The sequence below is a fragment of the Acinonyx jubatus genome, chromosome D3 (assembly GCF_027475565.1).
Source record: "Acinonyx jubatus isolate Ajub_Pintada_27869175 chromosome D3, VMU_Ajub_asm_v1.0, whole genome shotgun sequence".
In the NCBI taxonomy this organism is placed as follows: domain Eukaryota; kingdom Metazoa; phylum Chordata; class Mammalia; order Carnivora; family Felidae; genus Acinonyx; species Acinonyx jubatus.
Genome location: NC_069392.1, coordinates 64,934,444 through 64,962,074, shown reverse-complemented (window position 1 = coordinate 64,962,074; position 27,631 = coordinate 64,934,444). Strand labels below are relative to the sequence as shown.

The window sequence follows — 27,631 nt, the reverse complement described above, 5'->3', positions numbered from 1 at the left end:
ACACAAATAGATAAAGTAGGTGCCCAAGTTATGCAACCAAGTGGCAGAACCACAATTTCAAACCCAGGCAGTTGGGTGGCCATGGCCACTTCCTTCCTCTCCACTCTGCACTGCCTTAGACAGGGAAGAGCTGGGGCCAGGGTCCTTACTGGGAAATGCAGGTGAGAGCACAAAATTTAAACACAAAAGACTCAGTAATCAAGGTAAATAATATCTTCACGCAGTATCTTTTAAATTGAAATCAATGCGGAAATCCACAGTGAACAAAATATCAAAAGCTTACATAAAGACAAGATCTGACCCTGTGCTGGCAGGGCTCTGCCTCCCTCACCTCGCTCTGGAATCAGCTTTGTGTCAGAGGGGCCAGATCTCCATCACAGCTCCTCGCTGCATGAACCCTGTTAGCTAAACCCCCTATACCTCAGTTTGCCAATCTGTGAAATAGGGGCAATGCCCTTTTGGGTAAGGTTATGGATAATTCACGCAAAGTGCTTAGAACAGGGCCTGCCATGCAGTAAGTGCTCGATAAACGTCAGCTTTTTTCCCCAGGAGATGGTGCTTCATGACACGAACCATCGCGCCTCAGAGCTGACGAGGGCTCCAGGCCTCTCATTTGACAAATACGGAGACTGAGGAACTGAGTGGCTAATGACACAGGCAAGGGCTGGAAGGGCGGAACTGTGAAGCAGCTGGGTGGAGATAAGATTTTGCCATCTGTCTTTTGCCACTTTGATGGAATATCCAACTTGGCTCCACTTAGCTAGCAACGCCAGGGACCGACCAGAAGGCCCCCAAACCCAACCTGCCCCCTTCTGCCACCCTGATGCCTGTGGTGACAAAGACCAGCCCCCTGCAGAAAGCAGAAGTGAATCAGCAGGCAGGGCCCAAGGGCCACCTGTGGGGTCTCCTCTGTCCCTCACAACAGCCCTGTGAGAAGGACGAGGCCGGCTTCTTCCTCCCATCCCACAGATAAGCAAAATCAAAGCCCAGGGAGGCACTGACTCCAAGAAATTAATTAAGTGAGGCCAGGGACCGCCAGGACTGTTCTGTCCTCCGCCTCTTCCCCACAGACCACAGCCTGCCACGCACCCCCTTGGCTCCTCGAGCGCCCCACTCAGTCCTGCCGCCGTACCGACTTTGGCCAGGCAGGTGGGAACAGGAGTGGGGAGGGGAGGGCAGCGTGACAGCAGGACCCACGGGAGCCTCTGGCCTTGGCCCACCCTCGGCACCCAGCCGTCGGCACCCGCCGGCAGCAAGGGGGGGTCCGTTCCCAGCAGGGCCCTTCCACTCACCATCTGCGTGGAGGAGGAGTTTCTGGGAAAGTGGTGCATTCGAGGAGTCGCTAGGTAATGCTGATAGTGCTGAGGGATGGGCCGCACCTGGAACTGGGCAGGGCTCAAGCCGGCGTCCACGCTGAGATCCCTGCAGGGACGAGGCCACAGGGCGGTGTGACTCAGCCGTCTGAAGGGGGTCTGGAGGACGGTCCTCAGACCTCAAGCCCAGGGACAAGAGTCAGAGTCACAAACCACCAAGGCTGCAAGGGGCTTGGTATCACCAGCCCCGTCGCCTCTCTTTAAAAACGGAGACTCAGAGGAGGCAAGGGGTCTGCCAGGCCTGAAGGGGCAGGGATGGTCTATGCCTCACAAAGCTTCTTCAAATTAGTGCACCAAGGCTCCCTCCCAAGATAAAGCCCGGCCCTGGCAGAAATGCTGAAAGAAGAATCCAAATAGAGCTGCTCAGGGAGGGATATGCAGCACACGGAAGACAAGGGAGGCAGAGACAGAGGTGGGAGCAGAGGCCGTGTTTGGAGAAAACCACAGAAGAGGGACAGACCTCTAGAGTGGTGAGGTTGGAAAATCTATCCTGGACCCCTGCCCCCCACGCCTGCAAGTACAGGAAAACTCATTCCCCTTAAAAATTAACCAGTCAGTGGGGTGCCTGGGTGGCTCAGTCAGTTAAGCGTCTGACTTCGGCTCAAGTCATGATCTCACGGCTTGTGAGTTCAAGCCCCGCATCGGGCTCTGTGCTGACAACTCAGAGCTTGGAGCCTGCTTGGGATTCCGTGTCTCCCTCTCTCTCTCTGACCCTCCCCAGCTTGTGCGCTCTCTCTCTCTCTCTCTCTCTCTCTCTCTCTCTCTCTCAGAAATAATAAGTGAACACACTTTTTAAAAAAATTAAAAAAAAATTTAACCAGTCAATGTGACTGAAAAGGAACCAGGTCCTTGGGAAACGGCTAATTTGAGGTCTGGGGCAGAAAACGCACAAAATGTTTTGAAACGTCTTGTCATAACTGCGAGTAAGGAAGTTACCCCAGGTCGGAGGTGAAAAGGATTCAGGAACCATCCTGAAGAGGTTCCCCCTGGCCAGTTTGGACACCTGGCAAGTCAGTGAGCATAATTACGATGGATGGAAACCCATTGCATAGGTTATGTGACGCTAAGGAAAACAGGGCCCTTTGAAGCATGTCAGGGAACCCAGACTTCATCTTGAAAACTAGTAAAGAAAGGGAAAGAACACAACGTTTACCCTGCCTTTCCTCTATTAGCTGTACTTGAGGGTAACCAAATGGCTGAAGAAGGGAAATTTCTCATCATAAAAGCTTCCCAGGTAATAAATGAGGAAGCAAGGATTGAACTGTCACCTTTTTGCAGCCCCTAAAGGAATAGAGGCTCCTGGCAAAGATCATTTGATGTTACCATCACAGAAAGAAAGGCAACCAGCTCTCTGCTGGAAGAACACACCCCCTGTGAAGGATTTTTGCCAAGAAATTGTAAGAGCTGAACCGGAATCTGCTCAAACCTTGATCTAAGCACCAGAGCACAGGGAACATAGAGAAACTGAGGGAGGTCTTAAGGGATACACCAGAGTACAAGTGCAACTAGCTGAATCCAGAAAAGGAGAAACTCCACAGAAGCAGCCAAATTCTTCAACAAATACGTCAAAAGAAACAAAAACAAACAAGCAAACAAACAAACAAACAGACAACCAATATGAGGGGCATTAGGCATTAAAGGGATTTCTGCTTCTAGCCGTGATATACATATATATTACGATGTACATGTAGTGCTGTATTTCCTGAATATATTAGCCCAAATTCCTGGGATAACTTTTCATGAGTCTATCATTTGGGAAATGAGCTAAATTCTTGGATCCAGTTGGAAGCAAACTTAGAAACCCACTAATCCAGCCCCCGGGCTCCCCAGGTCCTTCTGAGGCCTGAAGAGTGGCTGTGCCTGACCCACGGTCCTAGGCGAGGCAGTTTGGGCCACCTGGGTTCTAAGCCTTGCCCGGGCCCATTCCATTGACCTGCCTTGGGGAAGGTGTTCCATGGCGCACCCTCATGTGGCCGAAGCTCTGGCTGTCAGTATTTACTTAGCAGCCTCGGGGGGGGGGGGGGGGCACCAAATTCAAAGCAGCAAAGAGATATTCAGGGAATTCTACTAAGAGCAATGTCCAAAGGAACTTAGAACAGAGTCGACCCAATTGCAAGAATGCTAACTGGGGGAGCAACGGCACCTTGACCCTCAATGAGTGGGATAACCTGCCCAGGTTGGCCCTGGGTGGTCTCTGTGATACCCCTCTTATCATCTCACCAGAAAATTCCTTCCTAAACCCATGATCCCTGAAAAGGGGACACTCATTGGGTGCAAAAGAAGCCTGGATTGGGACTTACCCTAGGACACATCAGCCCCTCGAAAAGCAGTGTCTCCCACCTTTCTGCTGTTGCCCCAGACTGTGAGAACCTGGCTGAGGGTTGAACAGGGTCACAGAAATACCTTACAGCCCTAGAGCCACAGGGTTAACCCAGAACGGTGTTCTGGAGATTTCCTGTGGGCATTGTCTCAATGCACAGTTTATGTCAGCTCTGTCTAAACATCAAGCTAAACTTGGAGTGCCTGGGTGGTTCAGTTGGTTGAGCGTCCGACTCTTGATTTTGGCTCAGGTCATGATCCCAGGGTCGTGAGACTGAGCCCCATGTTGGGCTCACTGGGTGTGGAGCCTGTTTGGGATTCTTGCTCTCCCTCTCTCCTTCTCCCCTTCTCACACATGTTCTCTCTCTCTGTCTCTCAAAAAAATTTATATATATATATATATATATATATATATATATATACACACACACACACATATATATATGTATACCTAATATAGCTAATATATATATCGCTAATATAACTAATATATACATATAGCTAAACTTTATTTTCCACTATCAATGGCCTTGAAGCATGCCATGGTCCGGTTGCTACACAGACCCTTATGTTCTTCCCTGGGGGAGCATCTGTGCTGGACCGTCTCACAGGGTCCATCTGGAGGCTTGGCAGAGGCACAGCTGCCTGCAGGGGAAGGACAGTAGGAGGCTCTTGTTCGCTGCCCTGCCTCACAGGTCCCAGGTGCCCCTGGGGGGCTCCTCCTGGGCAGGGCTAGGGCTGGGGGTAGGTAGTCAGAACAGGGCATCAGAGTTGGAACTCTGAAACCAGGACTGAGTCAGAGAAGGAGCACCATGAGGACAGAGACATTGGAGCTCAAGTTCAGGGTCGCGTTATCAGGCATGGACCCAAAAGGGGGCATATTTGGGATTGATCCCCCAAGGCCTGCTGCTCCCACACACTCTGCGGCCAAGGTGCCCAGCTAAGAGAAGCTGCCTAGGTAGGGTTCATATATCCTAAAGTAAGGGTGACAGGCCAGGCAGAGAAAGCCCGGGGTGGACCCAGGTGTGCCTCGGGGCAGGGGCCTCCCCTCCTCCCCCGCTAAGGCCTCTCAGGGCCTCAGTCTTTATGTTTCTTAGGCAGACAGAGGTCAGGAGGGCAGCGTGATTGAGCTGCAGGAGGACAGAAGGTCTGGCTACAGCAAGCAGCCTGGCAGGGCTCACACCCACACTGCACCTGACACCTCTCCAGGCCACCACTCTCCACTCACCCGTGTCACCTACCCGGTCCCAACCTGCTGCACTGGCCCCGACATGTTTGTTCAAATCACTCAGTGTGTGCTGAATTGAATTCAATCGGATGGGCTTGAGTGCTGAGGGACAGAATTCAATCCAAACTGCAATTAAATCTTCCTGATTTGAATCTGCTAATTAGAAAAAGCCTGGGCTGAAGTTGGCCGCCATGCAGCCTGTCTTTTAAGGAAGTGTTCAATTTAACAGTGTCCCCAAGAACCAGCAGAGGGCTGAGAGACATCGGAATGTGCCAGAACAACAATTTCCTGCCCCTGGAAGCGCCCTGCACATGTAACCAACCAGAACTTTCCAGTTTTTGCATCATTCATTCCTGGATGTCCAGTTTGCCCAATAACTGAAGAATGACACAGTGGATGTCTTTTTTTTTTTTTAAATAGTCCATCCCTGGGGGCCCCCGGGGGGCTCAGTCAGTTAAGTGTCCAACTCCGGCTCAGGTCGTGATCTCGAGGTTTGTGAATTCGAGCCCCGCATCAGGCTCTGTGCTGACAGCTCGGAGCCTGGAGCCTGCTTTGGATTCTGTGCCTCCTCCTCTCTCTGCCCCTCACCTGCTCATGCTCTGTTTCTCTGTCTCTCAATAATAAATTATTAAATTTATTAATAAATTTTTTTATTAACATTAAAAAAAATTTTTTTTAAAAATAGTCCATCCCTTTCCATAGAAGTTTCTTGTTTGCTTTTGCATTCTTTCAAGAAACATTTTTGACCTCAAAGTTGCAAAACCAGCACAAAGAATTCCTGGATACCCTTCACCCAGATTCCCCATGTGTTGATGTTTTACTGTTTACTGCATTCTTATTTCTCTCTCTCTCTCTCTCTCTCTCTCTCCATGTATACATATACACATCTACACACACACTTCTCCAGGGTTTGTTTTTTTTTCTGAACTATTTAAAAATAAATTACAAGCATGATGCCCTTTAAGCCTAAGTGCTTCAGTAAACTACACGTCTTTTTCGTGTGTTTGGGTGTTTGGATCTGACTCTAGATTAGGTCAGCCAACTCTTGAGCTAGAACCAGAGAGTCAGGTAGGGCAGAGGACCCAAAGCCAAGCAACGCTGCAAAGACATCTGTCTCAAGCTCAAGAGATAGTGGAAGGCCTCGTAGGGACCTGGTGCCTAAAAGGCATCAGGCAAAGCTCTTAATCTCTCTCCCCAGCTTCTCTCCCCAGTCCTTACCTCCAACCCTGCTGGCTCTGCCTCTACGAGCCTGTGTTTAGTCTTGCTGACTGGCCCTGGCTCTTCTCTGTGGATCCCTCAAGGCCCACCCCCTCCAGGAAGCCTTCCCTGACTAGCTAGCTCTTGAGACACTCCTTTCTGCCCGCCTCCCCAAAACCACTGGTTTCCAGCCCTCACTGACCTTGGGAAATGTTTTGTAACTCTGTCCCCTCCTCCCTTGCAGGACCGTGAGCACAGAGCCCCAAGCCAGGTGCATGATGATATCCAGCCACATAATGAGCTAATTGCTGAAACCAGGCCCACTGGGGGCCATTTGGCCTTGAGGGTGACTGGGGGCAGAGGCAAAGGCAAGAGCTTGAGGACTAGGCCTTCTGCCCCATTCAAAGTGAAGGAAACAGGGTCTCCACGGACCAGCAAGACCTTCCTCCGACCCTCCTCCCTCCCTCGCTCAGGGGCCCCAAAGACTCACCAGTCAGTACCCTCAGCCAAATACCTGGGCTGAGGCGTCTGGAGTTGGTGGCCGAAGTCAAAGCTGGGGTGGAGGCGGTGGGGGTGGACAGACACACGCTCCTGACTCCGCCTGCACAGGAAGGGAAGGAGGGCCCGCGGTGTCACGGCTGCCCACGGCCAGCCCAGCTCCCAGGACCACCGAGCAGCTGTCGTCTGCCTGAGCCTGCAGCCTACAGAGCAGTGGGCTCTGCTTCCCTTCCCAAACTCCGAGGACATTCCCCAGCTTGGCAGCAGCCTGACCATTCCTGCTGCCCCGGCTCTGTACACTTTTCTGAGGCCTCTCCCCGGGTGTGCCTGCAGCAGGCCACCCGTCCCACCCAAACTCTCTCGCCTCCTCTGCTGCTTCTCCTACTTCTTCCTTCTGAATTTGGTAGGCTGTCCCCAAGACACACAGATACGCCTCCTGCAGACTTCCGCACACCTGTGCACCCCTCTCCTCCACCCTCCTCTACACTCTTCCCAGCTTTCATAGTGCCGGTCAAAGCCACCGCCTGCAGGAAGGCCTCCCTGAACACTCCAAGCATGGTGACCTCTTGTCCCTCCGACCTGCTACAACATTCATCTCTGCCCCTGCACCTGCACCCCTACAGTCATGGATGAGACTCCACTCAGAGCCTTAGAGACCATCAGGTCCAGCAGTCTTCAAAGTGTGTTCCAAGCGCCCCCGGGGGATTCCTCAGGCTTCGTCATGGAGTTCGTGAGGTCAAAACTATTTTCATAATAATACTGGGACGTTATTTGCTTTTTTACTCTCATTCTCTCATAAGTGAATGGTGAGGTTTTCTAGAAACCAAATGTGATTCTGCAACAGATTGAATATGCAGAAGCAGACATGAGAACACAGCTGTCTTCTATTAAGCCAGGCATTAAAGAGATTTGCAAATATGTAAAAAAAAAAAAAAAAAGCCCCTCTTCTCACTACATTTATATATAGCTCGTTCCCCAAAAAAGATATTATTAGTGTTAGCATGAGTTTGTTATTGTATTTTGAAGTGAATTAATAAATATTTTTAAATTTTCTTAGTTTTAACTTCCATCATGGTAAGTATTAATAGTCATAACCCACACAAACAGAAGCTTGTGTAATCCTTAATAATTTTGAAGCGTGTGAAGGGTCCTGGGACCCCTGGATGGCTCAGTGGGTCAAGCGACCAACTTGGGCTCGGGTCATGATTTCACACGGCTCATGAGTTTGAGCCCCGCGTCGGGCTCTGTGCTGACAGCTCAGAGCCTGGAGTCTGCTTCAGATTCTGTGTCTCCCTCTCTCTCTGACCCTCCCCTGCTCATGCCCTGTCTCTGTCTCCGTCTCTCTCAAAAATAAACATTCTTTTTTTTTTTAAAGAGTGTAAAGGGTCCTAAGGCAAAATACTTGGGAAGCACCAGTGTAAGCTCTTTCTCTTGAGAGAGGTGAAGTGACTTCCCCAGGGTCCCACAGCCCTTCAGACCTATCTGATTAGTATTATCTAATTTTACTCTCCATTTGTTTCGGAGCTAGTCACCTCAACCAGACCTCGGGCTCCAGGGCGGAAGCAGCCACATCCTTTGGTGTCCCTTAGAGAACCGAAGTGTTAGAATCAGGTGACCATGGAGCTCAAGGAGACATAAGGGACCCCATCTCCCCCACTGTGAGCAGAAACCACCAGTCACTCAGTCCCCGTCCCTGCACCCGGGTGGTATGACAAGGACACACACTAGCTACTGAGGGAACCCGTGTGGGGTCCAGGTGGTGTTCCCTGCCTGACACCAACGCCTCTAACGAGCAAAAGCTGTCCCCCCCCCTCCCCACGGCGGGTAAGCCCACTCAGGACCGCCTGCCCAGTCCGCGGGGGGGGGGGGGGGGGGGAAGCCAGGCGTCCCACTCTAGGCCCCGCCCCCGGCCACCCCCGCCCCCTCCTCCCCCCCTCCGGCCACCCCCGCCGCCCCCCCTCCTCCCCCCACTCCTCCCCCTTCCCCCCTTCTCCCCCCCCCTCCGCTCCCGGCTGCAGCGGCCACCTCGGGTGCGAGACGAGCCTGCGGTGCTGGGCTTCCAGGAGCTGCTGCTGCAGGAGGTATTGCTGGTGCAGGGCCTGAGGTAGGAAGGAGGGACCTGTGACGTCCTGGAACTGCAGGGTGGGCAGCGGAGTCAGCGACTGGTGCAGGGTGCCGCTGTGCTGGTGGGCCGGGGCCATGTGGGCGCTGAGGCCCGGCTGCGACTGCACGGGGTGCGCCAGGGGGAAGTCGGGGGCCAGCTGCTGCGGCTGCGGGGGGCCCAGGTGGAAGTGGCGGCAGGAGGTAGCGTGAGGATGCTGAGACCTTTGAAAGGGGGCACCTGGAGAGGAAGGACAGAGACGACGCGGTGAGGACCCGCCCTGCGCCCCTCCCCTACCGAGGGGCCGCGCTGGCAGCTGGTGAAATGCCGGATTTCGCCGGAACGCAGCAGTGTCGTTGCTCTTAGACACACGTGGCTGTCTGTAAGGCTCTGTGCCGTGTGTGTTGGAGGAGAGAGGAGCGTTTCGTTTACTGACCCGATTCGCAAGCGTCCTTTTAAAAATCAACACACTTGTTGGAGGAGGTGTCAGGCCCCTCGCGGCAGTTTGGCCTTCTTGAATTCGACGCCTGCCGTGCACCCTCACTTGACCCTCCTGCCCGTGTTCATAGATGCCACCTAGAACACAGGGAGTCCAGCCTAAGGACCCAACCCCGGGGGGAGCCCTAATTTCCAGAGATGAAACAACCAGACATTGTTTTCCATGCAGTTTCGGGAAACAGATTAATCCACGAAAAGTCATTTTTTTGTTCCATAAAAGTTAAATAACTTGTTACAGTGTTACAATGTATTTAAAAGCAACCATTTCCAAGAATGAGCTGGGTTCAGGGTACGCTTAATCTAGTCTCCACGACTTTTCTAAATAACATTGACCTTGATAGACAGGAAAGCCTTATAGATTCTCCATGAGGAAAGAGCCAGCTCTCAGCTTGGAGGCCCTTTATGAAGACAAGGGAGAGAACTTGGCACTTCAGAAACGTTCACCGGGGCTTCCTGCTGAACGTGGCAGGTTCAGCACATGTCTGCTCCTTCCTTAACCCCACTGAAATGAGAGCAAAGTAGTAAAGAGAAGATAAGCAGCTAAGGACAGAGAGAACAGTAGAAATGACACGAGCTGACAACAGATGTCAACAGATTTTGGAAGATGGAAAGCAAATGGAGGAATTTGCAGAGCTGAGAAACCGGAAATGAGTGCCCGCCCGAGGGGGCGGGCAACAGGAAGTGGACAGATTTTGCCACCCCTCTGGGTCAGGAATTGGAGGTGGTGGCTACTTTGGAAGGCTGGGGAGAGGGACACCGATGACAAGTCTGTATGAGGACCAGTTCTGCCTGGGGCTTCTCCCCTTACCCACGGAGGCACTGACTACCCCCTCCCTCATCCTGGCATTTTGTAGGGAAACTGGGCCAGAATGCAGCAGCGTGCTCAAACGGGGGGGCTTAAGTGAAAGTCTATGCACGAAACTTTGGAAGCCCCTGCCCCCTTCTGCCACTTGGCTCTGAAAGCATGGTCACCCAGCAGCGCACTGGAAACTGGTCCCAGAAAGACATCTGCAGATACTTCTGGTTGGGAGGGCCCAGTTAAATGGCTGGGTCCCCAACTAGCCGCTCTGTAATGAAACCTGTACATTTAAAAGTCCATACAGCCACACACAATCGCTCCTTCTGGATAGCTTTTAGTGACCTAGTCTTCACCATGAACAGATAGCCCAAGGGTAATCAGTCTCTGAGGAAGATTACTGAGTGAAAAGAGAGACAATGTATCAAATTTTTAAAAGAACAAAACAAAAGGAACCCAGAGGAACAGAGGCCATGCAAAGGAAAAACCCTATAATTGACATCCTCCGAGAAATAAAATGTTGGATCTATGAAACAAGAAGTTCTTTTAAAAGGAGCTAAGAGAAAACCAGAGCTCTTGGACATTAAAAACAGAAGGGTCAGAAGACAAAGCTGGGGAAATTTCCCAGGAAGCAGAACGAGAAAACCGAGAGACAGGAATTGGAGAAAACAGATGTAAACATAGACGGATGGGTCGGAAGGTTACATACGTGACTCGTGAGAGAGAAAAGACAGAGAAAACACAAGGGGGAGGAGAATATGAAAAACATTGCAAAAGATAGTTTCCCAAACTGATGGTTTGAGTTTCTAGATAGAAAAGGACCTCTGAGTGCCCAGCAAAATGGATAGGAGAGGAACCCACACTGAGGCATCTGACTGTAAAATATCCAAATTGTAGGAGCCAAGATGATTCTAACACTTTCCAGAGAGAAAGCAAACAGGGGCCACACAAAGGGTCAGGAAGCAAAATAGCATGGGATTTTTCAAAAGCAACATTGGTAGCATAAAAACAGTAGAGCAATTGCCTTCAGGATACTGAGGGGGAAAAAGATTTCAATCTAGAGCTCTATGCCCAGCCCAACTGTTGATTGATCAAGCATGAGAATAGAATATAGACATTTTCGAACATGCTGGGTCTCAAAAACATCAGCCTTCTCCGCACGTTTCTCAGAGAAGGACTGACACAAACCAAGAAAGAGGAGCAGACACTAGGGGGTGCGGCCTGAAAGAGATGGGGTTTCCCAAGCCATGCAGTGGCTCCAGCACTGCACAGGAAAGCAGCAGGAAGGGAGGTGCTCTGAGAGGGTGTCTTGGGGGTGGAGATGGAAACGATAGGACTACCAAGAGATTTAGCCACATAAAAAGAGTATTTGAAGGGGGTGCCTGGGTGACTCAGTCGGTTAAACATTAGGCTCTTGACGCTGGCTCATGTCATGATCTCCCAGTTTGTGAGTTCGAGCCCCACGACGGGCTCTGCGCTGACAGCTCAGAGGCTGCTTGGAATTCTCTCTCTCTCCCTCTCTCTCTCTTCTCCTACCCCACTCACACATGTACTCTTTCTCTCTCTCAAAATAAATAAATAATTTAAAATTTTTTTATAATATTTGACAGAATTTTGCAGTTTGACAGAATTTGGTAAGAATTTGTGCAAATGTCATAAAAAGCAAGGCAACCACAAAAAATAATGCTAAACTACAAAAAGAGGCAGTTATTACCTCCCAGGAAAGAAAAAGTTATGCAAGAAAGTGTAATTATTATGTACTACTTGGTTCAGCAGTAAAAAATATTTATATTATATATTATATTATATTATATTATATTATATTATATTAATTATATGTATAATAAAGCAAACATTAATAAGCTATATTAGAACAGAAAAAGACATTTCTCTCTTAATAAGAAACTATAAGGGTGCCTGGGTGGCTCAGTCGGTTAGATCTCGGTTCAGGTCATGATCTCATGGTTCGTGAGACAGAGCCCCGCATCACCAGCTCTGTGCTGACAGCACAGAGCCTGCTTGGGATTCTCTCTCTCCCTGTCTCTCTGCCCTTCCCCTGCTCACGCTCTCCCTCTCTCTCTCAAAGATAAATAAACATTTTTAAATTAATTAATTAAATAGAAAATGTGTAATGTCAAAATTGAAAAATCAACAAATAGCATTATAAGAATTTATTTAGAAATTTACTTAGTAATTTATGTGTTTCAGGAAGTGAACAGCTAAAGACGAGTGGCATGAGTTGGGCTTTGGGCTGTAGGAGAGGGGAAGAGGCGGATACATTGCTACATGTATTTTACATACTGGTGCCTTTTGACTCTGTAAATGATGGGCATGCCGTTGATAGACGTTTTTAATCTTTTAAAAATAACTCTTTGCAAATCCAAATGAAAACCAAAAGAGTTTCTGACTGTCCTCAAATGAGCCAGGGAAGAATTATCTAGAAGGTTTATTTCTACAAACATTCTGGATAAGTAGGACTTCTCTGCCTGTTGAATTCTGGCTTTGCTGAGTCCAGGGGCAGTGGCCTGAGCAAGTAGGTCCTGGATTCCCCCTTCTCCCTCACTCACGCCTGACCATCAAAAGAGAAGAAAAAGGCCAAGGTGACAGGGGACAGGGGCAAGAAGAAGGAAGGAGGGCTGTTGAGAGATCATGGAAAGAAGTGAAAGGCAGCATGACTGCAGGGAAAGGGAATTGTGTAAAAAATACAGACTCTAATCCAGCCCTGTCCAAAAGAATTATGACGTGAGCCACGTGTGTAACTTAAAATTTTCCGGTAGCCACCCTTAAAAGAAGTAAAAAGACATGGGTGAAATTAATTTTAATAATATATCTAGGGGGCGCCTGTGTGGATTGGTCAGTTCAGCTTCCCGACTCTTGATTTCGGTTCAGGAAGTGATCTTGCGGTTGGCGAGATAGAACCCGGCGTCGGGCTCTGTGCTGACAGCGTGGAGCCTGCTTGGGATTCTGTGTCTCTCTCTTTTGCCGCCCCTCCTCCCTCTCCAAATAGATAAATAAATGTTAAAAATTAAAATAAATAATATATGCTACATAAGCCAATATATCCAAAGTGTTATTATTTCAACAGGTACTCCAGGAAAAAAAAATGAGATATAGTACATAGCTTTTTTTTTTTAATTTTTTTAATGTTTATTTATTATTGAGAGACTGAGAGACAGAGAGACAGAGCATGAGTTGGGGAGAGGCAGAGACACAGAAGTTGGGGAGACTCACACACATGAGTTGGGGAGACACAGAATCAGAAGCAGGCTCCAGGCTCCGAGCTGTCAGCACAGAGCCCAAGGCGGGGCTCGAACCCATCAACTGCGAGATCATGACCCGAGCCAAAGTCGGACGCTCAACCGACTGAGCCACCCAAGCGCCCCTAGTATGTTGTTTTTTTATTGTGCACTAAGTTTTCAGAACCAAGTGTGCATTTTGCACTTATAAAGCATCTGAGTTCCGACTAGCCCCCTCCCAAGCTGCCCCTTGGGGTTAGTGCCTCCCCTATTGGACAGTGAGCTGTGAAGGAAGAAAGCCAACTCCATGCACGGAGCAATACATTTGAGCCAAGTTTCCTAACTGGTCTGCCTTCAAATGGGGAGCTCCCCATTGCTTACAGGTGAGATGCACACCCCTTTGCCAGAAAGTAAGCCCCATCCTCCTGATCCCTGCTAACTCCACTAAGCAACCCCCCAGCCATCTGCACTGGTCAACTCAAAATTCAGACATGCCACACATATTCCCACTGAGGGGCCTTGGCTCACACCTCACCGGCCGCCTTCCCCATCTTTAAAGGTCACCTCTCAGCTCTTCCCAAAACATCTCCCCTGCCCACCAGCCTCCCCTGAGTTCGTGGAGAACGCCCCGTCTCTATCACTCATTTGGCACCTGGCAGGGGCTACCTTGAGCTGTTTCTTCACACTCGCCACCCCCAGCTGGCTGAGCTTCGTGTCTTACTGTTTCTGGATCCCCACGCACGTCTCTGGGAGCTGCATTCAGTGGAGACCTACTGGCTGATTGTTGGAGGGTCTGAGGCAGAAACAGTAGCTCAGGAAACTGGTGCACTGAGACTGGTTGGTGGCAAGCTGGTTTCAAATTGAGAGGGAGAGAGAATGGCAAGAAGGGCCTGGGTGAGCTCCCGGGTTTTAACTCGGCAGCTGGGCGGGGACAGGTCAGGCAGGGCTGGCCAGCGGCCTGCCGCCAGGGTGCCCACCCTGCCAGGGGAGCCTTCAGGTTTCCTTCTTCTTAGAAAGAGGACCAAGCGACTGTCCTAGCCTAGAGAGGCTTTGCTCCCTGCGGCCTGGACCCTCACACTGATGCACTGGGAAGTGAAGACAGGTGCCTTCCCTCCGGGAGGGGCGGCAAGAGAAAGGTGAACCAAAGTGTCTGTTTGTCCCATATTTGAGGCAGTGTCTACCTGCAAAAACCCTTTGACTCCCGCTCTGGGACTTTGGGTCCCTCTCCCCATCGCCTCCATGCCCGGGGAGATCTTAGTCTCAACACCCCTGCTCAGGAGGGAATTGAAGCCAGGAGACAGCCATTCAGGGACCCCCGGCTCTCCTCAACCCTATGTCATGTGGGGTCTGTGAGAGTAGCACGTAATAGCGATTCTGTCTGGCCTCTAAGACCAGAGGAGTGAAGTTCTCAGGGTAGAATATCTGGGCCCATGACAAGCCAATGATCAATGACGTCTGAACAGCACTTACATCCCCAAATGGCCCCATCAATAGACAACCCACAATTTTTCCCATTAGAGCCACTCCCTTGGGTTACAACATAATCTCCAGATGTCCCTGATTACACTATCCATTTATCATACTTCCTCGGGGCTGATATGCCATCAATTGCAAGATCGCCATGAGCTAAATAACATTTTTAGGGAGTGAGGAGAACGAAGGAGCTCCCCGAAACAAAGCACCCCACTAAAGAAACACATCAAGTATAAGACACAAATTAGTTTGGGAAATGGAAGAGAAACATGTGCATCTCTGAATTCAGAAAATCAGTGTTCATAGCAACCCTCCACCCCACCCCCTCCGAGAGCTGGCAGGGAGCCATACCTTCAAGCGGGGGCCTGGCACATGCACAAGGTAGGGCAGGGCTGGGGAGGGAGGCCCCGGGCTGGCCCTGCACAGCTGGGGCAGGGGAGGCACATGGTGTGGGGGTCTCCTGATGCCCACCTGACACACGGGACACAACAGGTACTCCACACAAGCCCGGGGATTAGTGACTGATTTGTGCCTCGTGGGCAGGGAGCCCGAACAGGCTGGCAGCTGGAGAGTGGGTGGACCAGGGGACAGAAGAAACCATACAACCCCACAGGGGAGGGAAAGGTAAGGAGAAGCAGAGGACTGTGGGGCTAAGGATGGTGGGTGAGGTGAGTGGAGACAACGGTGACAGAGGTCCCGAGTCTCTGAAAGGCTCATGGACACTCATCTGGTAAATAACAGAGCAGAGACTTGAACCGAGGTCTTTCCTGAAAGCAAATCCTCAATGGGAAGGAGGGCCCAGAGCCCAGGGAACTAGGACGCTTGATAAATAAAGCAGAGTTGGCAGCGAGGGGACCTACCAAGGAGGAAGGTGGTACAGAAATGGGGCCAGGACACCCAGAGGACACACTGGGCCTGTCTGCGGTTTCTGGCCTGGGGACAGAATCAAGGGGGTTGGGGGAGCCTCAGGGCTGGGCCTAGGTGGGAGCACAGAGGAACCAGGCCCACATGTCAGAATGCCAGGGATGGTGACTGAGACAGCAGAGCCCTGAGGCCTGACAGAGGCTTCTTCAGCGCAGGCAGCCCCCTGAGATGTTGGAAGATTCTAGCTGTATTCGAACCTGATCAACATGGTCACCCAGAGGCAAAGGGGCTTTAATCCCCAAGACTCCAGGGCCCAGGGGCACCGCCTTCAAGCCTTCAGACAAAGAGGCAAGGGGGAAGAACAGATGTGCAGTAGGACAACTGACATCTCCTCAGTCTGGGCTGCTGCCCGCAGCCTGGTGATAGTCCCCTTGTGCTCGTGGGTGCACAGAGTCTACCAGCTGGCCGAGTCTCGCCTGCACCCCCAGGGGATCCGGGACCCTGGGAGAGGAGGGTGGGAACCAAGCCCTCCAGGTCCCCAGGGAAGCCAGCCTGGCGTGTCCCATCCTCCCCAGGCCTGTTCCCAGGGTGTCAGGTTCCTGCTGTCTCTCAGCTCACTGACCCAGCGTCACCCTCCCTCAAAGCTGGGGGCAGAACCGGCAGGGGGAGGGGTGCTAGGCAGGCCCACGGCAGAGTCAGGAGGGAAGGGGCACCACGGAGACTCCCTGCCCTGGGGCCGAGGATGGCTGGGGAGAAAGGGGACAGGAGCAGCTGGAAACCATATCCCTGCTGAGCCTTTCCCTAGAAGCTAGGGCTGGAGGCAGCATTTACTCCTTTCTGAGAAGCTGGCTCTCAAGCAGCAGAGAAAACCAGTCCTTTGAAAAGCAGATTGCTGGTGTGTCTGGGTGGCTTTGTCCTCGATCAAGCAGCCGATTTCAGCTCAGGTGGTGGTCTCGTGGTCCATGGGTTCGAGCCCCGCATCGGGCTCTGTGCTGACAGCTCAGAGCCTGGAGCCTGCTGCGGATTCTGTGTCTCCCTCTCTCGCTGCCCCTCCCTCTCTCGCTGCCCCTCCCTCTCTCACTGCCCCTCCCTCACTCACACTCTGTTTCTGTCTCTCAAAAAATGAATAAACGTTAAAAAAAAATCAAGTAAAAAAAAGAGAAGAAAAGAAAAGCAGATTGCCGTCCACAAGAGGCCAGTGAGGAAGGCCTCTGCTACCAAAGAGGCTTTCAAAGCCAGGCAGAGTGATCCAGTGGAAGCCTCTGTCCTAGAGGCCAGGGCACCTCCCCTTAGCAGTCGGACCTGGCCAGGACGTTGGGCTTCTCCAGGCCTTAGTTTCCTAGACTTGTGACCCACGATGATGACACCTGATCCTACACACCTGCTAAAAGGTCTGGGCTGCCTGGGGCCATGAACATTTTCCTACCAGGCCTCTCATTTCACTCACTGGGAAGCCAAGTAGAAAGCCCTGGAAGATGTTTGTGAACTGACATCTGTGCTCCCCCAGGGGCCCACAGCTGGAAGCCCAGACCCGGCTCTGCTGCCCTGGCCCCTGTTGCGATCTGTGTGATGTCCAGCATCTCAAGTGGGCTAAAAGCAGTGAGGAGCAGAGCAGACCAGCACTGACCTTTGAAACCCACCTTCGGAATGGCTACCACATTATCCTAAAGCCTACCCCTGCGCATTCTATTCCCTGCCCAAATTCCCCTCCTGCCCCCACCCCTCACTGCCCTGTGTGACCTTCCCTCTCACCTCTCCCAGGCCCCCAGGGGCCTTGCCTGCCTCCAGCCCTTGGCCGCCATTCTCTGCCCCCGCACTACTGCCCTGTCTAACCAGACTGTCATATGTCCTGTGAAGCCCGAACTCTAGGGCGGATGCCAGTCCCCCTCGGAGCACTCCAGCGCCTTCCCAGGCACATGAGGTGCCCTCTCCGCTTCACTTGCAGCCTTCGCCTCATACACTGGCATTTCATTTGTGGGCAGATTTTATCTCCAAAAATAAGCTGTGAAGTGAGTGGTTTCGAAGCAAATGCGATGCAGTAGATGTGTTTTGTTCTCAAGAGGGGCTTAGCAGGGCACCTGGGTGGCTCAATTGGTTGAGTGGCCGAATCTTGATTTTGGCTCAGGTCATGGGATCAGCATGGAGCCTGCTTAAGATTCTCTCTCTCTCTCTCTCTCTCTCTCTCCCTCAGTCCCTCCCCTGTTTGTGCGCCTGCTCTCTCTCTCTCTCTCTCAAAATAAAATAAATAAACATTAAAAATAAAGGGGGGAGGGGATTGGAATCTTCCAAGAGGGACGGAGAGGGAAATGAGAGAATGGAGGAGAGAGGGTAAGAAAAATCTAGGAGGAGGAGAGGGAAGACAGAGGGAGGAAAAAAGGAAAAGAAAGACCTTCATTACCTCAGAAAGTTAAAGATTACATTATTAGCTAGTAAGGAAATAGGGTTCTTCATTGAATATTCAAGCTAAATGATCCTCAGTGAGTGGACAGATGAAAACCCCAAAGGGGAAAATGCAGGGTGGCCTGTCCAAGGGCTCTCGGGTAGTGACGGCCGAGCTGGGGGCTAAGGCTCTGGGCCTTGAGAGTGTGCTCTCCCTCAGCTCTGCTATTTCAGTCCCCCTGCCAGCCCTCAGGCCCCCACGTGTCCCTCCATGACCACACACGTTACCCCCAGAGAGGAACCCACCTGTCCCGGTGGGCCGCTGGATGAGAATGACGCACACGACCCTGCTGGAACCACCTCCGCTGTCTCACCCTCATCTGCCTCCCCAGATGCCTCCAGGAGAAAGCCTGTTCCTGCCTACGGAGGTAACCATGAAATGACAAGGGACCAGCTACCACTGTCCCTGGAGAGTGGTGTCCCGCTGAGGAAAAGCCATGCTGATTGAGGTTGCTTAGGCACAGTGCAATCCACTTTGGCCAGGGGCCCCAGGACCCCCCTGCCTCCTGCCCCGGCCTAAGAAAATGCCAAGGACTTATTCAATGTTGCCAGCCCATCGGACGCTTCTGTAACAGGGCAAATCTGCGGAGCCCTGACAAATCCTCTGCAGAAGGCTTTCAGCCCTATACTTCACGGGGTTTAGCTAATAAAAAGGATGGTGGAAACCCCTGGGTCTGAGCACCAACACCGGAAGCCTTATAAGAACATGCACGTAGGTAAACCAGGACGAGAGCAGGATGGTCAGGGGACTTGGGTTGTGTGGTACAAGGACTAGCTGAAGAATCTGAGTGTGAACCAGGAAGCGGAGACTCTGGGGCAGATAATAGCTGCAGGCAAAGAGATTAAGCTCTTTCTGGTAGATTTGGGTCAACATAAGGAGGATGTCTTTTAGAATGTCACTATGTCCCCCAAAGCTCCTCATCATGGGGGATGCCCACGCAGAGGCCTACTACCTGCCCAGCAGAGGTGTGTGGATTCTGGAGATGGCCTGGAGCACCTCCAGGACCCCTGCTAGGCCCACCAGGACATGATGCACACTCCCTGCAACACCTCCCAGTGCTTGATCGTAGTGATGCCGAACCGTTGTGGGAAGGCACAGAAAGGCTGGCCTGGGTGATAGGGAAGGGTGTATGGAGCACAGCAGCGAGGAGAGACCAAGCCTGGGTACTCGGGGCCCGAGCTTGGAGGCCGGAGCCCGGGGAACAGGGAGTCTACGTGAGCCACAAGTCAGACTCCCTGTACTACTCCACGTGGCCCTCCAGGGACTTCCTCTTCCCTCTGCTGATATCAGAAGAATCCCATCTCCTGCAGCTGCTGAGCCTCCTGATGGCCCACACTGACTTCTCACATCTGAGATCCATGTGACAAGAAATGCATCCTTTGCGATCCATTCAGATGCAGAACACTTGGGGGGGGGGGGGGGGAGGACACGGGAAAAAGAAGGGAGGGCTAAGTTGTGGGGAATCTTGAATCCCAAGACCAGGAGTCTGGGATATACTTCCTGAGCTGAGTACTTGATGACAGACCGGATAAAATCAGAGATAAAGAACAGGAACGTGAGCCATCTGCCCAGAGCCCAGCTTCTTGGCGGCTCTTCCCGCCTCCTTACCTCCTCCAGGTAAATCGGCTTAACCCCTTTTGCTCCAGTCCGATCAACCCCCAGAGGCCTGTCCCCTGGCTCAGCCCCTTGGGCTGCCAGAGGTCTCCTTTCCTCCCACTCCGTGGTTTGGTTCCCTTACCAACAGAGCCAGGAAAGGAAGTGATATGCCCAGAGGGGTCCTTTGGAGCCCAGAGCAGCTTTCTGAATGGTTCCCCAGGGCCAATCTTTGATCTCTAATGAAAAGCTCAGCTTCTTCCAAGGAACTGAATTCTGGCTCTGAAACCACTGATGGGAGGGAAATTTCCATCCTAAGGAAGCCTACTTGCCCTTGGACAGAAAGCAATTAAACTGCTTGCTTCCAACAAGCAGCAAAGGGCAAGCGTTTAGCTCTAGTTGCCCACTGGGCCAGGAGTAGGAGCCTGGAGCCTAGGAGGGAGTGGCCAGCTAGCAGCAGGCTGCTACTGCAGAAGAAAATGCCTACGGGGATAAGGTAATCTTCCAGGCGTCCTCTAGCCCTGAAGATACCTCTTCTCCATCCAGTGCCAAAGATGGCTATAAAAATATTCCCAGTGGGCACCCGGGTGGCTCAGTCGGTTAAGTGTCCGACTTCAGCTCAGGTCATGATTTCGTGGTTCGTGGGTTCGAGCCCCGGGTCGGGTTCTGGGCTGACAGCTCAGAGCCTGGAGCCTCTTTCAGATCCTGCCTCTCTCTCTCTCTCTCTCTCTCTCTCTCTCCATCCCTGCTCGCGCTCTCTCTCTGTCTCACAAACATGAATAAATGTGAAAAAACCAGACAAACATTCCCAGTGCACTCATAAAAAGGGCTTTTGGTGGAGGGCGTCTATGGTCAGGAGACCTCGCTACCTGAGGGTGGAACCTGGGTCTATCTCATTTACCTATGTTCCTGGTGCCTGGCACAGATCCTAATACCCAGGAAGAACTTGCTGAATGAAAGAATGAATGAGTGAGTGAATGAAAACGAACAGTTGAATATGTAGGAAGGGGCATCTTGCTAAAAGCCTTGGTAGTGTGCAAACCAGGTGCCCCCAGCGCGTCAGCACCCGCGGGCTTGCATGGCAGCAAAGGGGCTGACGGAGTTCAAGTGTAGGGCAGGAGGACTAACCCGGTGAGCACCACAGAAAGACTAAGGATTCTTTCCGTGAATCCCAGGGCCCAGATGCAAGTACCAGGACTGGGGTGGCCCAGCATATGAGGTGGTCACCATGAATCACAAGCAAATACCTCAGAAGAAGAAGCCGTTTCAGACCCAGAACAGGAGCCCTCCACCTGCCGCTCCTGGCCGCGGGAGGAGGGGTCCACACTGTTGGTGGCATTGGTTAGCTTCCGTAAACCACGCGCAGCGAATCCCAGGTCATGAGTTCAGATACTCTCCTCATGGCCTTAATGCTCCAGTACATTTTTAAAAAACAGGGGCGCCTGAGTGGCTCAGTCAGTTAAGCATCCGACTTCAGCTCAGGTCACGATCTCACGGTCCGTGAGTTCGAGCCCCGCGTTGGGCTCTGGGCTGATGCCTCAGAGCCTGGAGCCTGCTTCCAATTCTGTGTCTCCCTCTCTCTCTGCCCCTCCCCCGTTCATGCTCTGTCTCTCTCTGTCTCAAAAATAAATAAACGTTAAAAAAAATTTTTTTTTTAAATAAATAAATAAAAACCAGAAACCAAACCCCAACAACTTTCGAGAAGTGCCAGGACGCTTCCTGGACCTGGTCACATCAGCACCGCCTAGTGCCCATCAGGCAGACCAAGTTCAGCCAGCTGCTTCCATGGACTTTTCCTACCCAGGTGTGCAGGACATACGTGCCTCTGGCACAGAGGCCCGGCCCTATGAACACCCGGGCCAGGGCCGCGGGGAGCACCGTGCCTCTGCCTCCCGTCTCCCACCGGGACGACTCCGTCTGCTCTGACCACTCGTTCTCCTGCGCGCTCCTCCTGAGAAGAGTGTAGAAGAGCTTAGACGGAGGCCTTTCTCCGAAGCGGCTACGTTTGGGCGGGATCACGCTGCGAAGAGCTAATGGTGGGGTTTCAGGGGGAAGCCTGCGGGTCCGCCCGCTGGGGGAGTCCTTGGCCTCCCCGTGCCCCTGAAAGCAAACCACATGCGTGGGTGGACATCCGTTTGCTTTCAGAGGGAGCCAGGGGCACTGAAATTAGATCCCCGTCCATTACTGCTCATGAGGACCTCGGGCCCGCTCCCTGGGCTGTGAGGTGTGAGAGGGACAGAGACAGAGACAGAGAGACAGAGACAGGAGGGAGGGAGGGAAGACTTTGGTTGAAATGCTTGAGGGAGGGGCGCCTGGGTGGCGCAGTCGGTTAAGCGTCTGACTTCAGCCAGGTCACGATCTCCCGTCCCGTGAGTTCGAGCCCCGCGTCAGGCTCTGGGCTGATGGCTCAGAGCCTGGAGCCTGTTTCCGATTCTGTGTCTCCCTCTCTCTGCCCCTCCCCCGTTCATGCTCTGTCTCTCTCTGTCCCAAAAATAAATAAATGTTGGAAAAAAAAAAAAAAAAGAAATGCTTGAGGGAGCACAAAGGGGGGCAAGAGAGAGGGAAGCCTGGGAGAACAGAAAGGAGATGAGAAGACAGAAGGGGCAGAAGGAAGAGGGAGAGGACTTGGGAAGAGCAGAGCTATGGGGGTCTCACAACCCCCAGATCCCAGCTGTTTGATGGGTGACCAAGGCCCATCGCAAGTCACCTCCAGTGACTCTGTCAGTCCCTTGGCTGCCACTGGCTTGGCCTGTGACAGCACCTGCCTCCCCAGGCAGGCCGGGGCCAGCCAGGCCACCGGGCCACCCAGCTCACCACGTGGTATCCTGCATACTCATTTCAGGCCAGTGTCCCTCCGACCGGTCACCCCAGCTGGCCTAAGAGCCCAGCGGCCCCCGGACTCCACCCGCCCGGAGGAGGGCCCCACACAAGCCCTCAGGAGACCGGCTGAGCCATCTCACGTCCCAGCTCTGGGCTGCAGCCTTCTGTCTGCAAAATGGGCGAGTAGTGCCTCTGGCCACCTGGCAGGGTGGACACCATGAGACATCACCACGGAAGGTGCCTCACGGAGGACAAACACCGCTCACCCCTCTCGGGGAGGGGCCGGGGCCGGCCGCAGGGAACACCCACTCCTCCCAGGTCCCCTCTCTCCCCACCAAGCCCCAAGCATGGTCTACGATGAGATGTCTGGCAGGGGAGCGCGGCGGGGTGAACGCGGGGACAAGGAAGAGATTCATAGCCCAGCAACGGCACCGGCGCCGGCGCCGGAGCCAAAAATTCCCAGGAGAGAGGCACTGCCTTGGGTTAAGCATTGCTCTCTCACACTCCTGCTTTTAAGATGCAAATGTCCCCAAGAGGGCGACACTTTAAGTCCTTAAGGCGGAAGGCCATGCAGGGCTTTCTGTCGTCCACAGAGAATGGAAAGCCGGGGAGGTACAGAATGAGCTGCAGGGCTCAGGGAGAAAGACTACCTTCATGGCCTTTGCAGCTCTCTGCCTGGCCGCCCTGAGGATGAGAACAGCCAGACAGTACTTCTTCGCTGGGTCTGAAACTGTCTGGCCACAGACTTGTATCTGATTCCAAACCCGACTTACTCATTCACCAAATATTTACTGCGTGCCTATTACGGGCGAGGCACAGTTCTAGATGCTAGGGATGCATCCATAAGCAAAACAGTCAACAACCCTTGCCCTCATGGGACTGTGGTCTCATTCTGTATGGCAGCAGTGTGGTCACCACATGTGACTCTCAGCATGTGAAACGTGGCTAGTCTGAATTGGTATAAGCTGCCAGTGTGAAATGTGCACCAGACCTCCAAGACTTAGTAAAAACCAAAAGCTAACTTTCAAATGAAGTATACATTGAGATGAGTGATGTTGGATATATTGTATTAAATAATATATATTGTTAAAACAAATCTCACCTCTTTCATTTTACTTTTTTAATGTGGCTGCTAGAAAAAAATTAAGTGATATATGTGTCCTACATTATATTTCTATTGGGCAATGTTGGTCTAGACCCTAAGGGGCTATATAAGAAAATATATCATTCATTGATGATGTTGCCAAGAGCTATAGAGAAAACTGAAGCAGGGAAGGAGGAGGGGTGGGGAGAATGTGTCAATTTTAGATAGGATGGCCAGGAGGGCCTTCAGTGAGAGGGCGAGGTTTTTGTAAAGAGCCGAAGGAGGCCAAGGATTGGGGGGTGAAGATATCCAGGAGAAGAGCTTTCCACGCAGACAGGGCAAAGGCCCTGTGGTGAGAGAAGCCTGGCCTGGTGAGGACCCTCTGGAGGCCAGTGTGGGTGGGGCAGAGTGAGGTAGGGGACAGTGGTAGGAGTTTAGGTGAGATGGATATTGGGAGTTCAGGGAAAACATTGTGCAGGCCCCCATTGGCTATTATAGGATGTTGGCTTTCACCCCAAGTGAGATGAGGAGCCAAAGGGGTGTCTGAGCAGAAAGTAATATGAGTTGGCTTGCTCCGGCTGCCATGTTGAGAATAGGCTATACGGACAAAAGGGAAGAAGCAGGTACCAAGAAAGAGGTGACGGTTTCTTGGACACTGGAGGGCATGGGGCAGAGGGAGGAAGGGAAAATATATGTCAAGGGTGGAGGTAACCAGATTTGCTAATAGATTGGATGTGGAATGTGAGACAGAGCACAAGGCCGACTCCAGAGCCTCTGTGAGCAACAAAGGTTGTGTGGTTGACTGTTCAAAACAGTGGCCCCAATTCCTCCGCTCTGGATAGACACGATTTTTGCAAGGCGATTTGTACCCGCCCCGTCAAGAGGCAGAATCCATTTCTCCACCCCTTGAATCTGGGGTTGGCCGTGTGACCGACTTTGGCCACTAGAATGTAGTGAAAGTGACATCATGCCAGTTCTTAGCCTGGGTTTTAAGAGACCTTGCCTGTTCACACTTTTCTTGGACTCCTGCTTCTCCCTTATAAACAGGCCCAGGCCGTCCCACTGGAGAGTGAGAGACCCGCAAAGCCGGGCAAAACTCTCCTAGTGGAGGTCCTCCTACCCCAGTCGGTCCCAGCTCCCTGTGGATGTATGACTGAGCCCAGGTAAGACCAAAGGTCCTGGCTGAGCTCAACCCAAATTATCAACTCACTGACTTGTGAGCTGTATAAATGGTTGTTGTTTTATTTTTTTTATTTTTTATTTTATTTGAGAGAGAGAGAGAGAGAGAACATGAGTCGGGGAGAGGGGCAGAGGAAGGGAGAGAGAAAATCTTAGGCAGGTTCCATGCTCAGCATGGAGCCCAATGTGGGGCTCAATCCCACAACCCTGGGATCATGACCTGAACCGAAATCGAGAGTCAGCCGCTCAACTGACTGAGCCATCCAGGTGCCCAATGGTTGCTGTTTTAAAGCCAAGCTTTAGAGTGGTTGTTATATAGGAAAAGCTAGCTGGTATAACTGATATTGCCGTTTATTGATGCGGGGACCCAGTTTTGAGTTATGCTCTGTTTTGAATATGAGTCTGGATGTTTAGAGAGCAAAAGCCTCCCCTTCCCTCATCTCTTCCAGAGCATCTCAGAGGGGGCTAGATGGAATCTAGGTGCACACTGAACACTTACTGGATGGGTGGATAGATGGATGGATGCATGCATGCGTGCATGCATGGATGACTTATTAATTGGTCCCTAAGCACCAGCCAGGTCCCTGAATCACCCTTCCCCTGACAAAGCCAAAAGGGCTTTCAATGCCTCTTCTCTCTACCCCGAGGGTCTGCAGTTGAACCTTGATTTCATAGCGCTTTCACCGGCAATAGCAGTGGACAACTGAAACCTGCAGAGCCGTGAGCTTCCTTGAGAATGTGAAGCACTGATTTTTAGCCTGCTTTTTGACCTCCCACACCCAGCCTTTTCCCAGATGTGCTGGCAAAGAGACAAATCAATTGTTTTGTGTTTTTCCTGCTCTCCACCCCCATGACATGCTAATTAGCAGGGAAAATGCCAACAGCAAAGTCAAAAGGCTGAGGACAGTTCCCAACCCTGGGTAGACAGCTGGTGCAGCACTGGGCGTCCTGACTCTTCCACCCAAGGTTGGTGCCCATTTCCAGGGCCTTAGGCACTGTTTTCTGCCTCCCTGCTTGTCTTTCCTCCACCCCAGGTGCTCTGAATCCCTCAGGAACTCCGCTTCGGTACCTCTGTGATGCTGACAGTAATCTCAGTGCACCATGTCACCTCCCACAAAGCCTTTCCCAAATTCAGCCCCACAACCATCCAGCACAGTGCATTGTAGACATTACTTCCATTTTAGAGATGAAGAAACTGAGGCTCAAAGGGTTAGAAAGACTTACCAACATCCTTTGGCCCAGGGCTGGAAATGTGGAGCCTAGTTTTCTCATTCCAAGCCTTTCTTTCATTGTCTGCACCATCAAAATATGGGGCCAAGAACACTGAGGCGGGGGGCTCCATAAGCAATTCACTGGTAAGGTTACCATCTCAGGTCTCACGTGGGCATTTAGCTGATGTCAGTTAAACTCTGGCCAGTCTTCCAGGCCCAGGGAAGGGGACACTCTGAAGAGACGCAGGCTCTCCCAGGCCCTGAAACTGTCCCTGTCCCCATCTCCTGGGCTTTAGCTGTCACCTGAAGCTCAGGGTGTCCATGAGCCAAGAATAAAGACCCATCTTACCAGGTTCTTCCGAGGTGCTTAAACCAAGTCCTGATGCCACACATACTCTCATGCAGCCCTGGTGCAGGCTCCCCATCTCTAGTGCTCCCCATCTGCAATTCTGTGCACGTTCCCCATCTTTAGTGCTCCCCATCTGCAATTCTGTGCACGTTCCCCATCTGTAGTGCTCCCCATCTGCAATTCTGTGCACGTTCCCCATCTTTAGTGCTCCCCATCTGCAATTCTGTGCACGTTCCCCATCTGCAGTGCTCCCCATATGCATATGGGGTGCTCCCCATCTGCAATTCTGTGTACATTCCCCATCTGCAGTGCTCCCCATATGCATATGGGGTGCTCCCCATCTGCAATGCTGTGCACGTTCCCCATCTGTAGTGCTCCCCACCTGCAATTCTGTGCATGTTCCCCATCTTCAGTGCTCCCCATCTGCAGTGCTCCCCATCTGCAATGCTATGACGGCACAGAGTAAATATGTTTACCGGGTACAAGGTGAGCCCCGAAGAACCTAATATGGCCTCTCACATGACCCTTCCCAGTTACCATTGCACCCTTCCCTCTCCACTAAGGCAAGAGAAGCCAAGAGGAGCAAGGGATTCCACATGCTGCATTGGCCCTTCTGGAGTCTGAGGGGTGTCGGGGGGAGGGGCAGCGTGCGCGCGCGCGTGTGTGTGCATGTGCATGCGTGCGTGCACACATGCAGCTGTGCCCTTGCATCCATCGCCTGCTCCGTGGCCTGCTGGAATTAGGCCTACTTGTTGGCAGTGGCTTTGCATAGTCCTGCTTTGTCAGGTCAATCACGCCGCTGGACAGGAGAAGGGGGAGTAGACTGTCCCTCTAGGAAGCAGTAGGGTACATCTGCCCTGGGACTCAGGAGAGTCGCACTGAAGTCCAGTCTCACTCGCTCACTCTCAGTGTGGCCTTAGGCAAGCAGCCTGGCCTCTCTGAATTCCAGCTTCCCAACCTACAAAACGGCACAAGGATATTGCCGTCTGTTCATCCAAGATGGTCACGGGTTCAGAGGAGACGTTCTGGGGTCAAGGGCTTTGAAAAATATACAACGGCTCACAGAAGGGAGGCCTGGGTAGGAAGGGCGTTACGACAGACGTTTACAGGAGCCTGAGGGTCCCGCAGTAACTTCAAGTCAAGTCTGCCACTAGGTTATAGTGTACATGCAGCAGATGATTTCTGGAAGATGACACGAGCTCTCACGGCAGTGGTTCCCATGAGGAGAGAGCACGGGTGGCTGATGGCAGGGGAGGGGAGGGGATGTGGTTTTCTCGGTCTGTATACACCCTCTCTACCATGTGGCTTTGTGCCCTACGCTGTGTGGTTTTTAAAATACACAAAGTAGCTTTTAAAAATAATAAATGTTAAG

The 27,631-nt window shown here is 52.0% G+C and overlaps 1 protein-coding gene across 2 annotated transcripts in view; it reads right to left on the bottom strand.

Moving 5' to 3' along the window:
• The window catches only part of ARK2C (arkadia (RNF111) C-terminal like ring finger ubiquitin ligase 2C), a 110,775-nt gene that overhangs the window by 11,214 nt on the left and 71,930 nt on the right, over nucleotides 1-27,631 (bottom strand). For both annotated transcript variants that reach the window (XM_053205538.1, XM_027068906.2), the window contains exons 2-4: nucleotides 8,641-8,956; nucleotides 6,608-6,718; nucleotides 1,293-1,422 (exon numbers count right to left, since the gene is read on the bottom strand). In XM_053205538.1, the coding sequence (XP_053061513.1) occupies nucleotides 1,293-1,422; nucleotides 6,608-6,718; nucleotides 8,641-8,956 (557 nt within the window). The remainder of the gene's footprint in view (nucleotides 1-1,292; nucleotides 1,423-6,607; nucleotides 6,719-8,640; nucleotides 8,957-27,631) is intronic.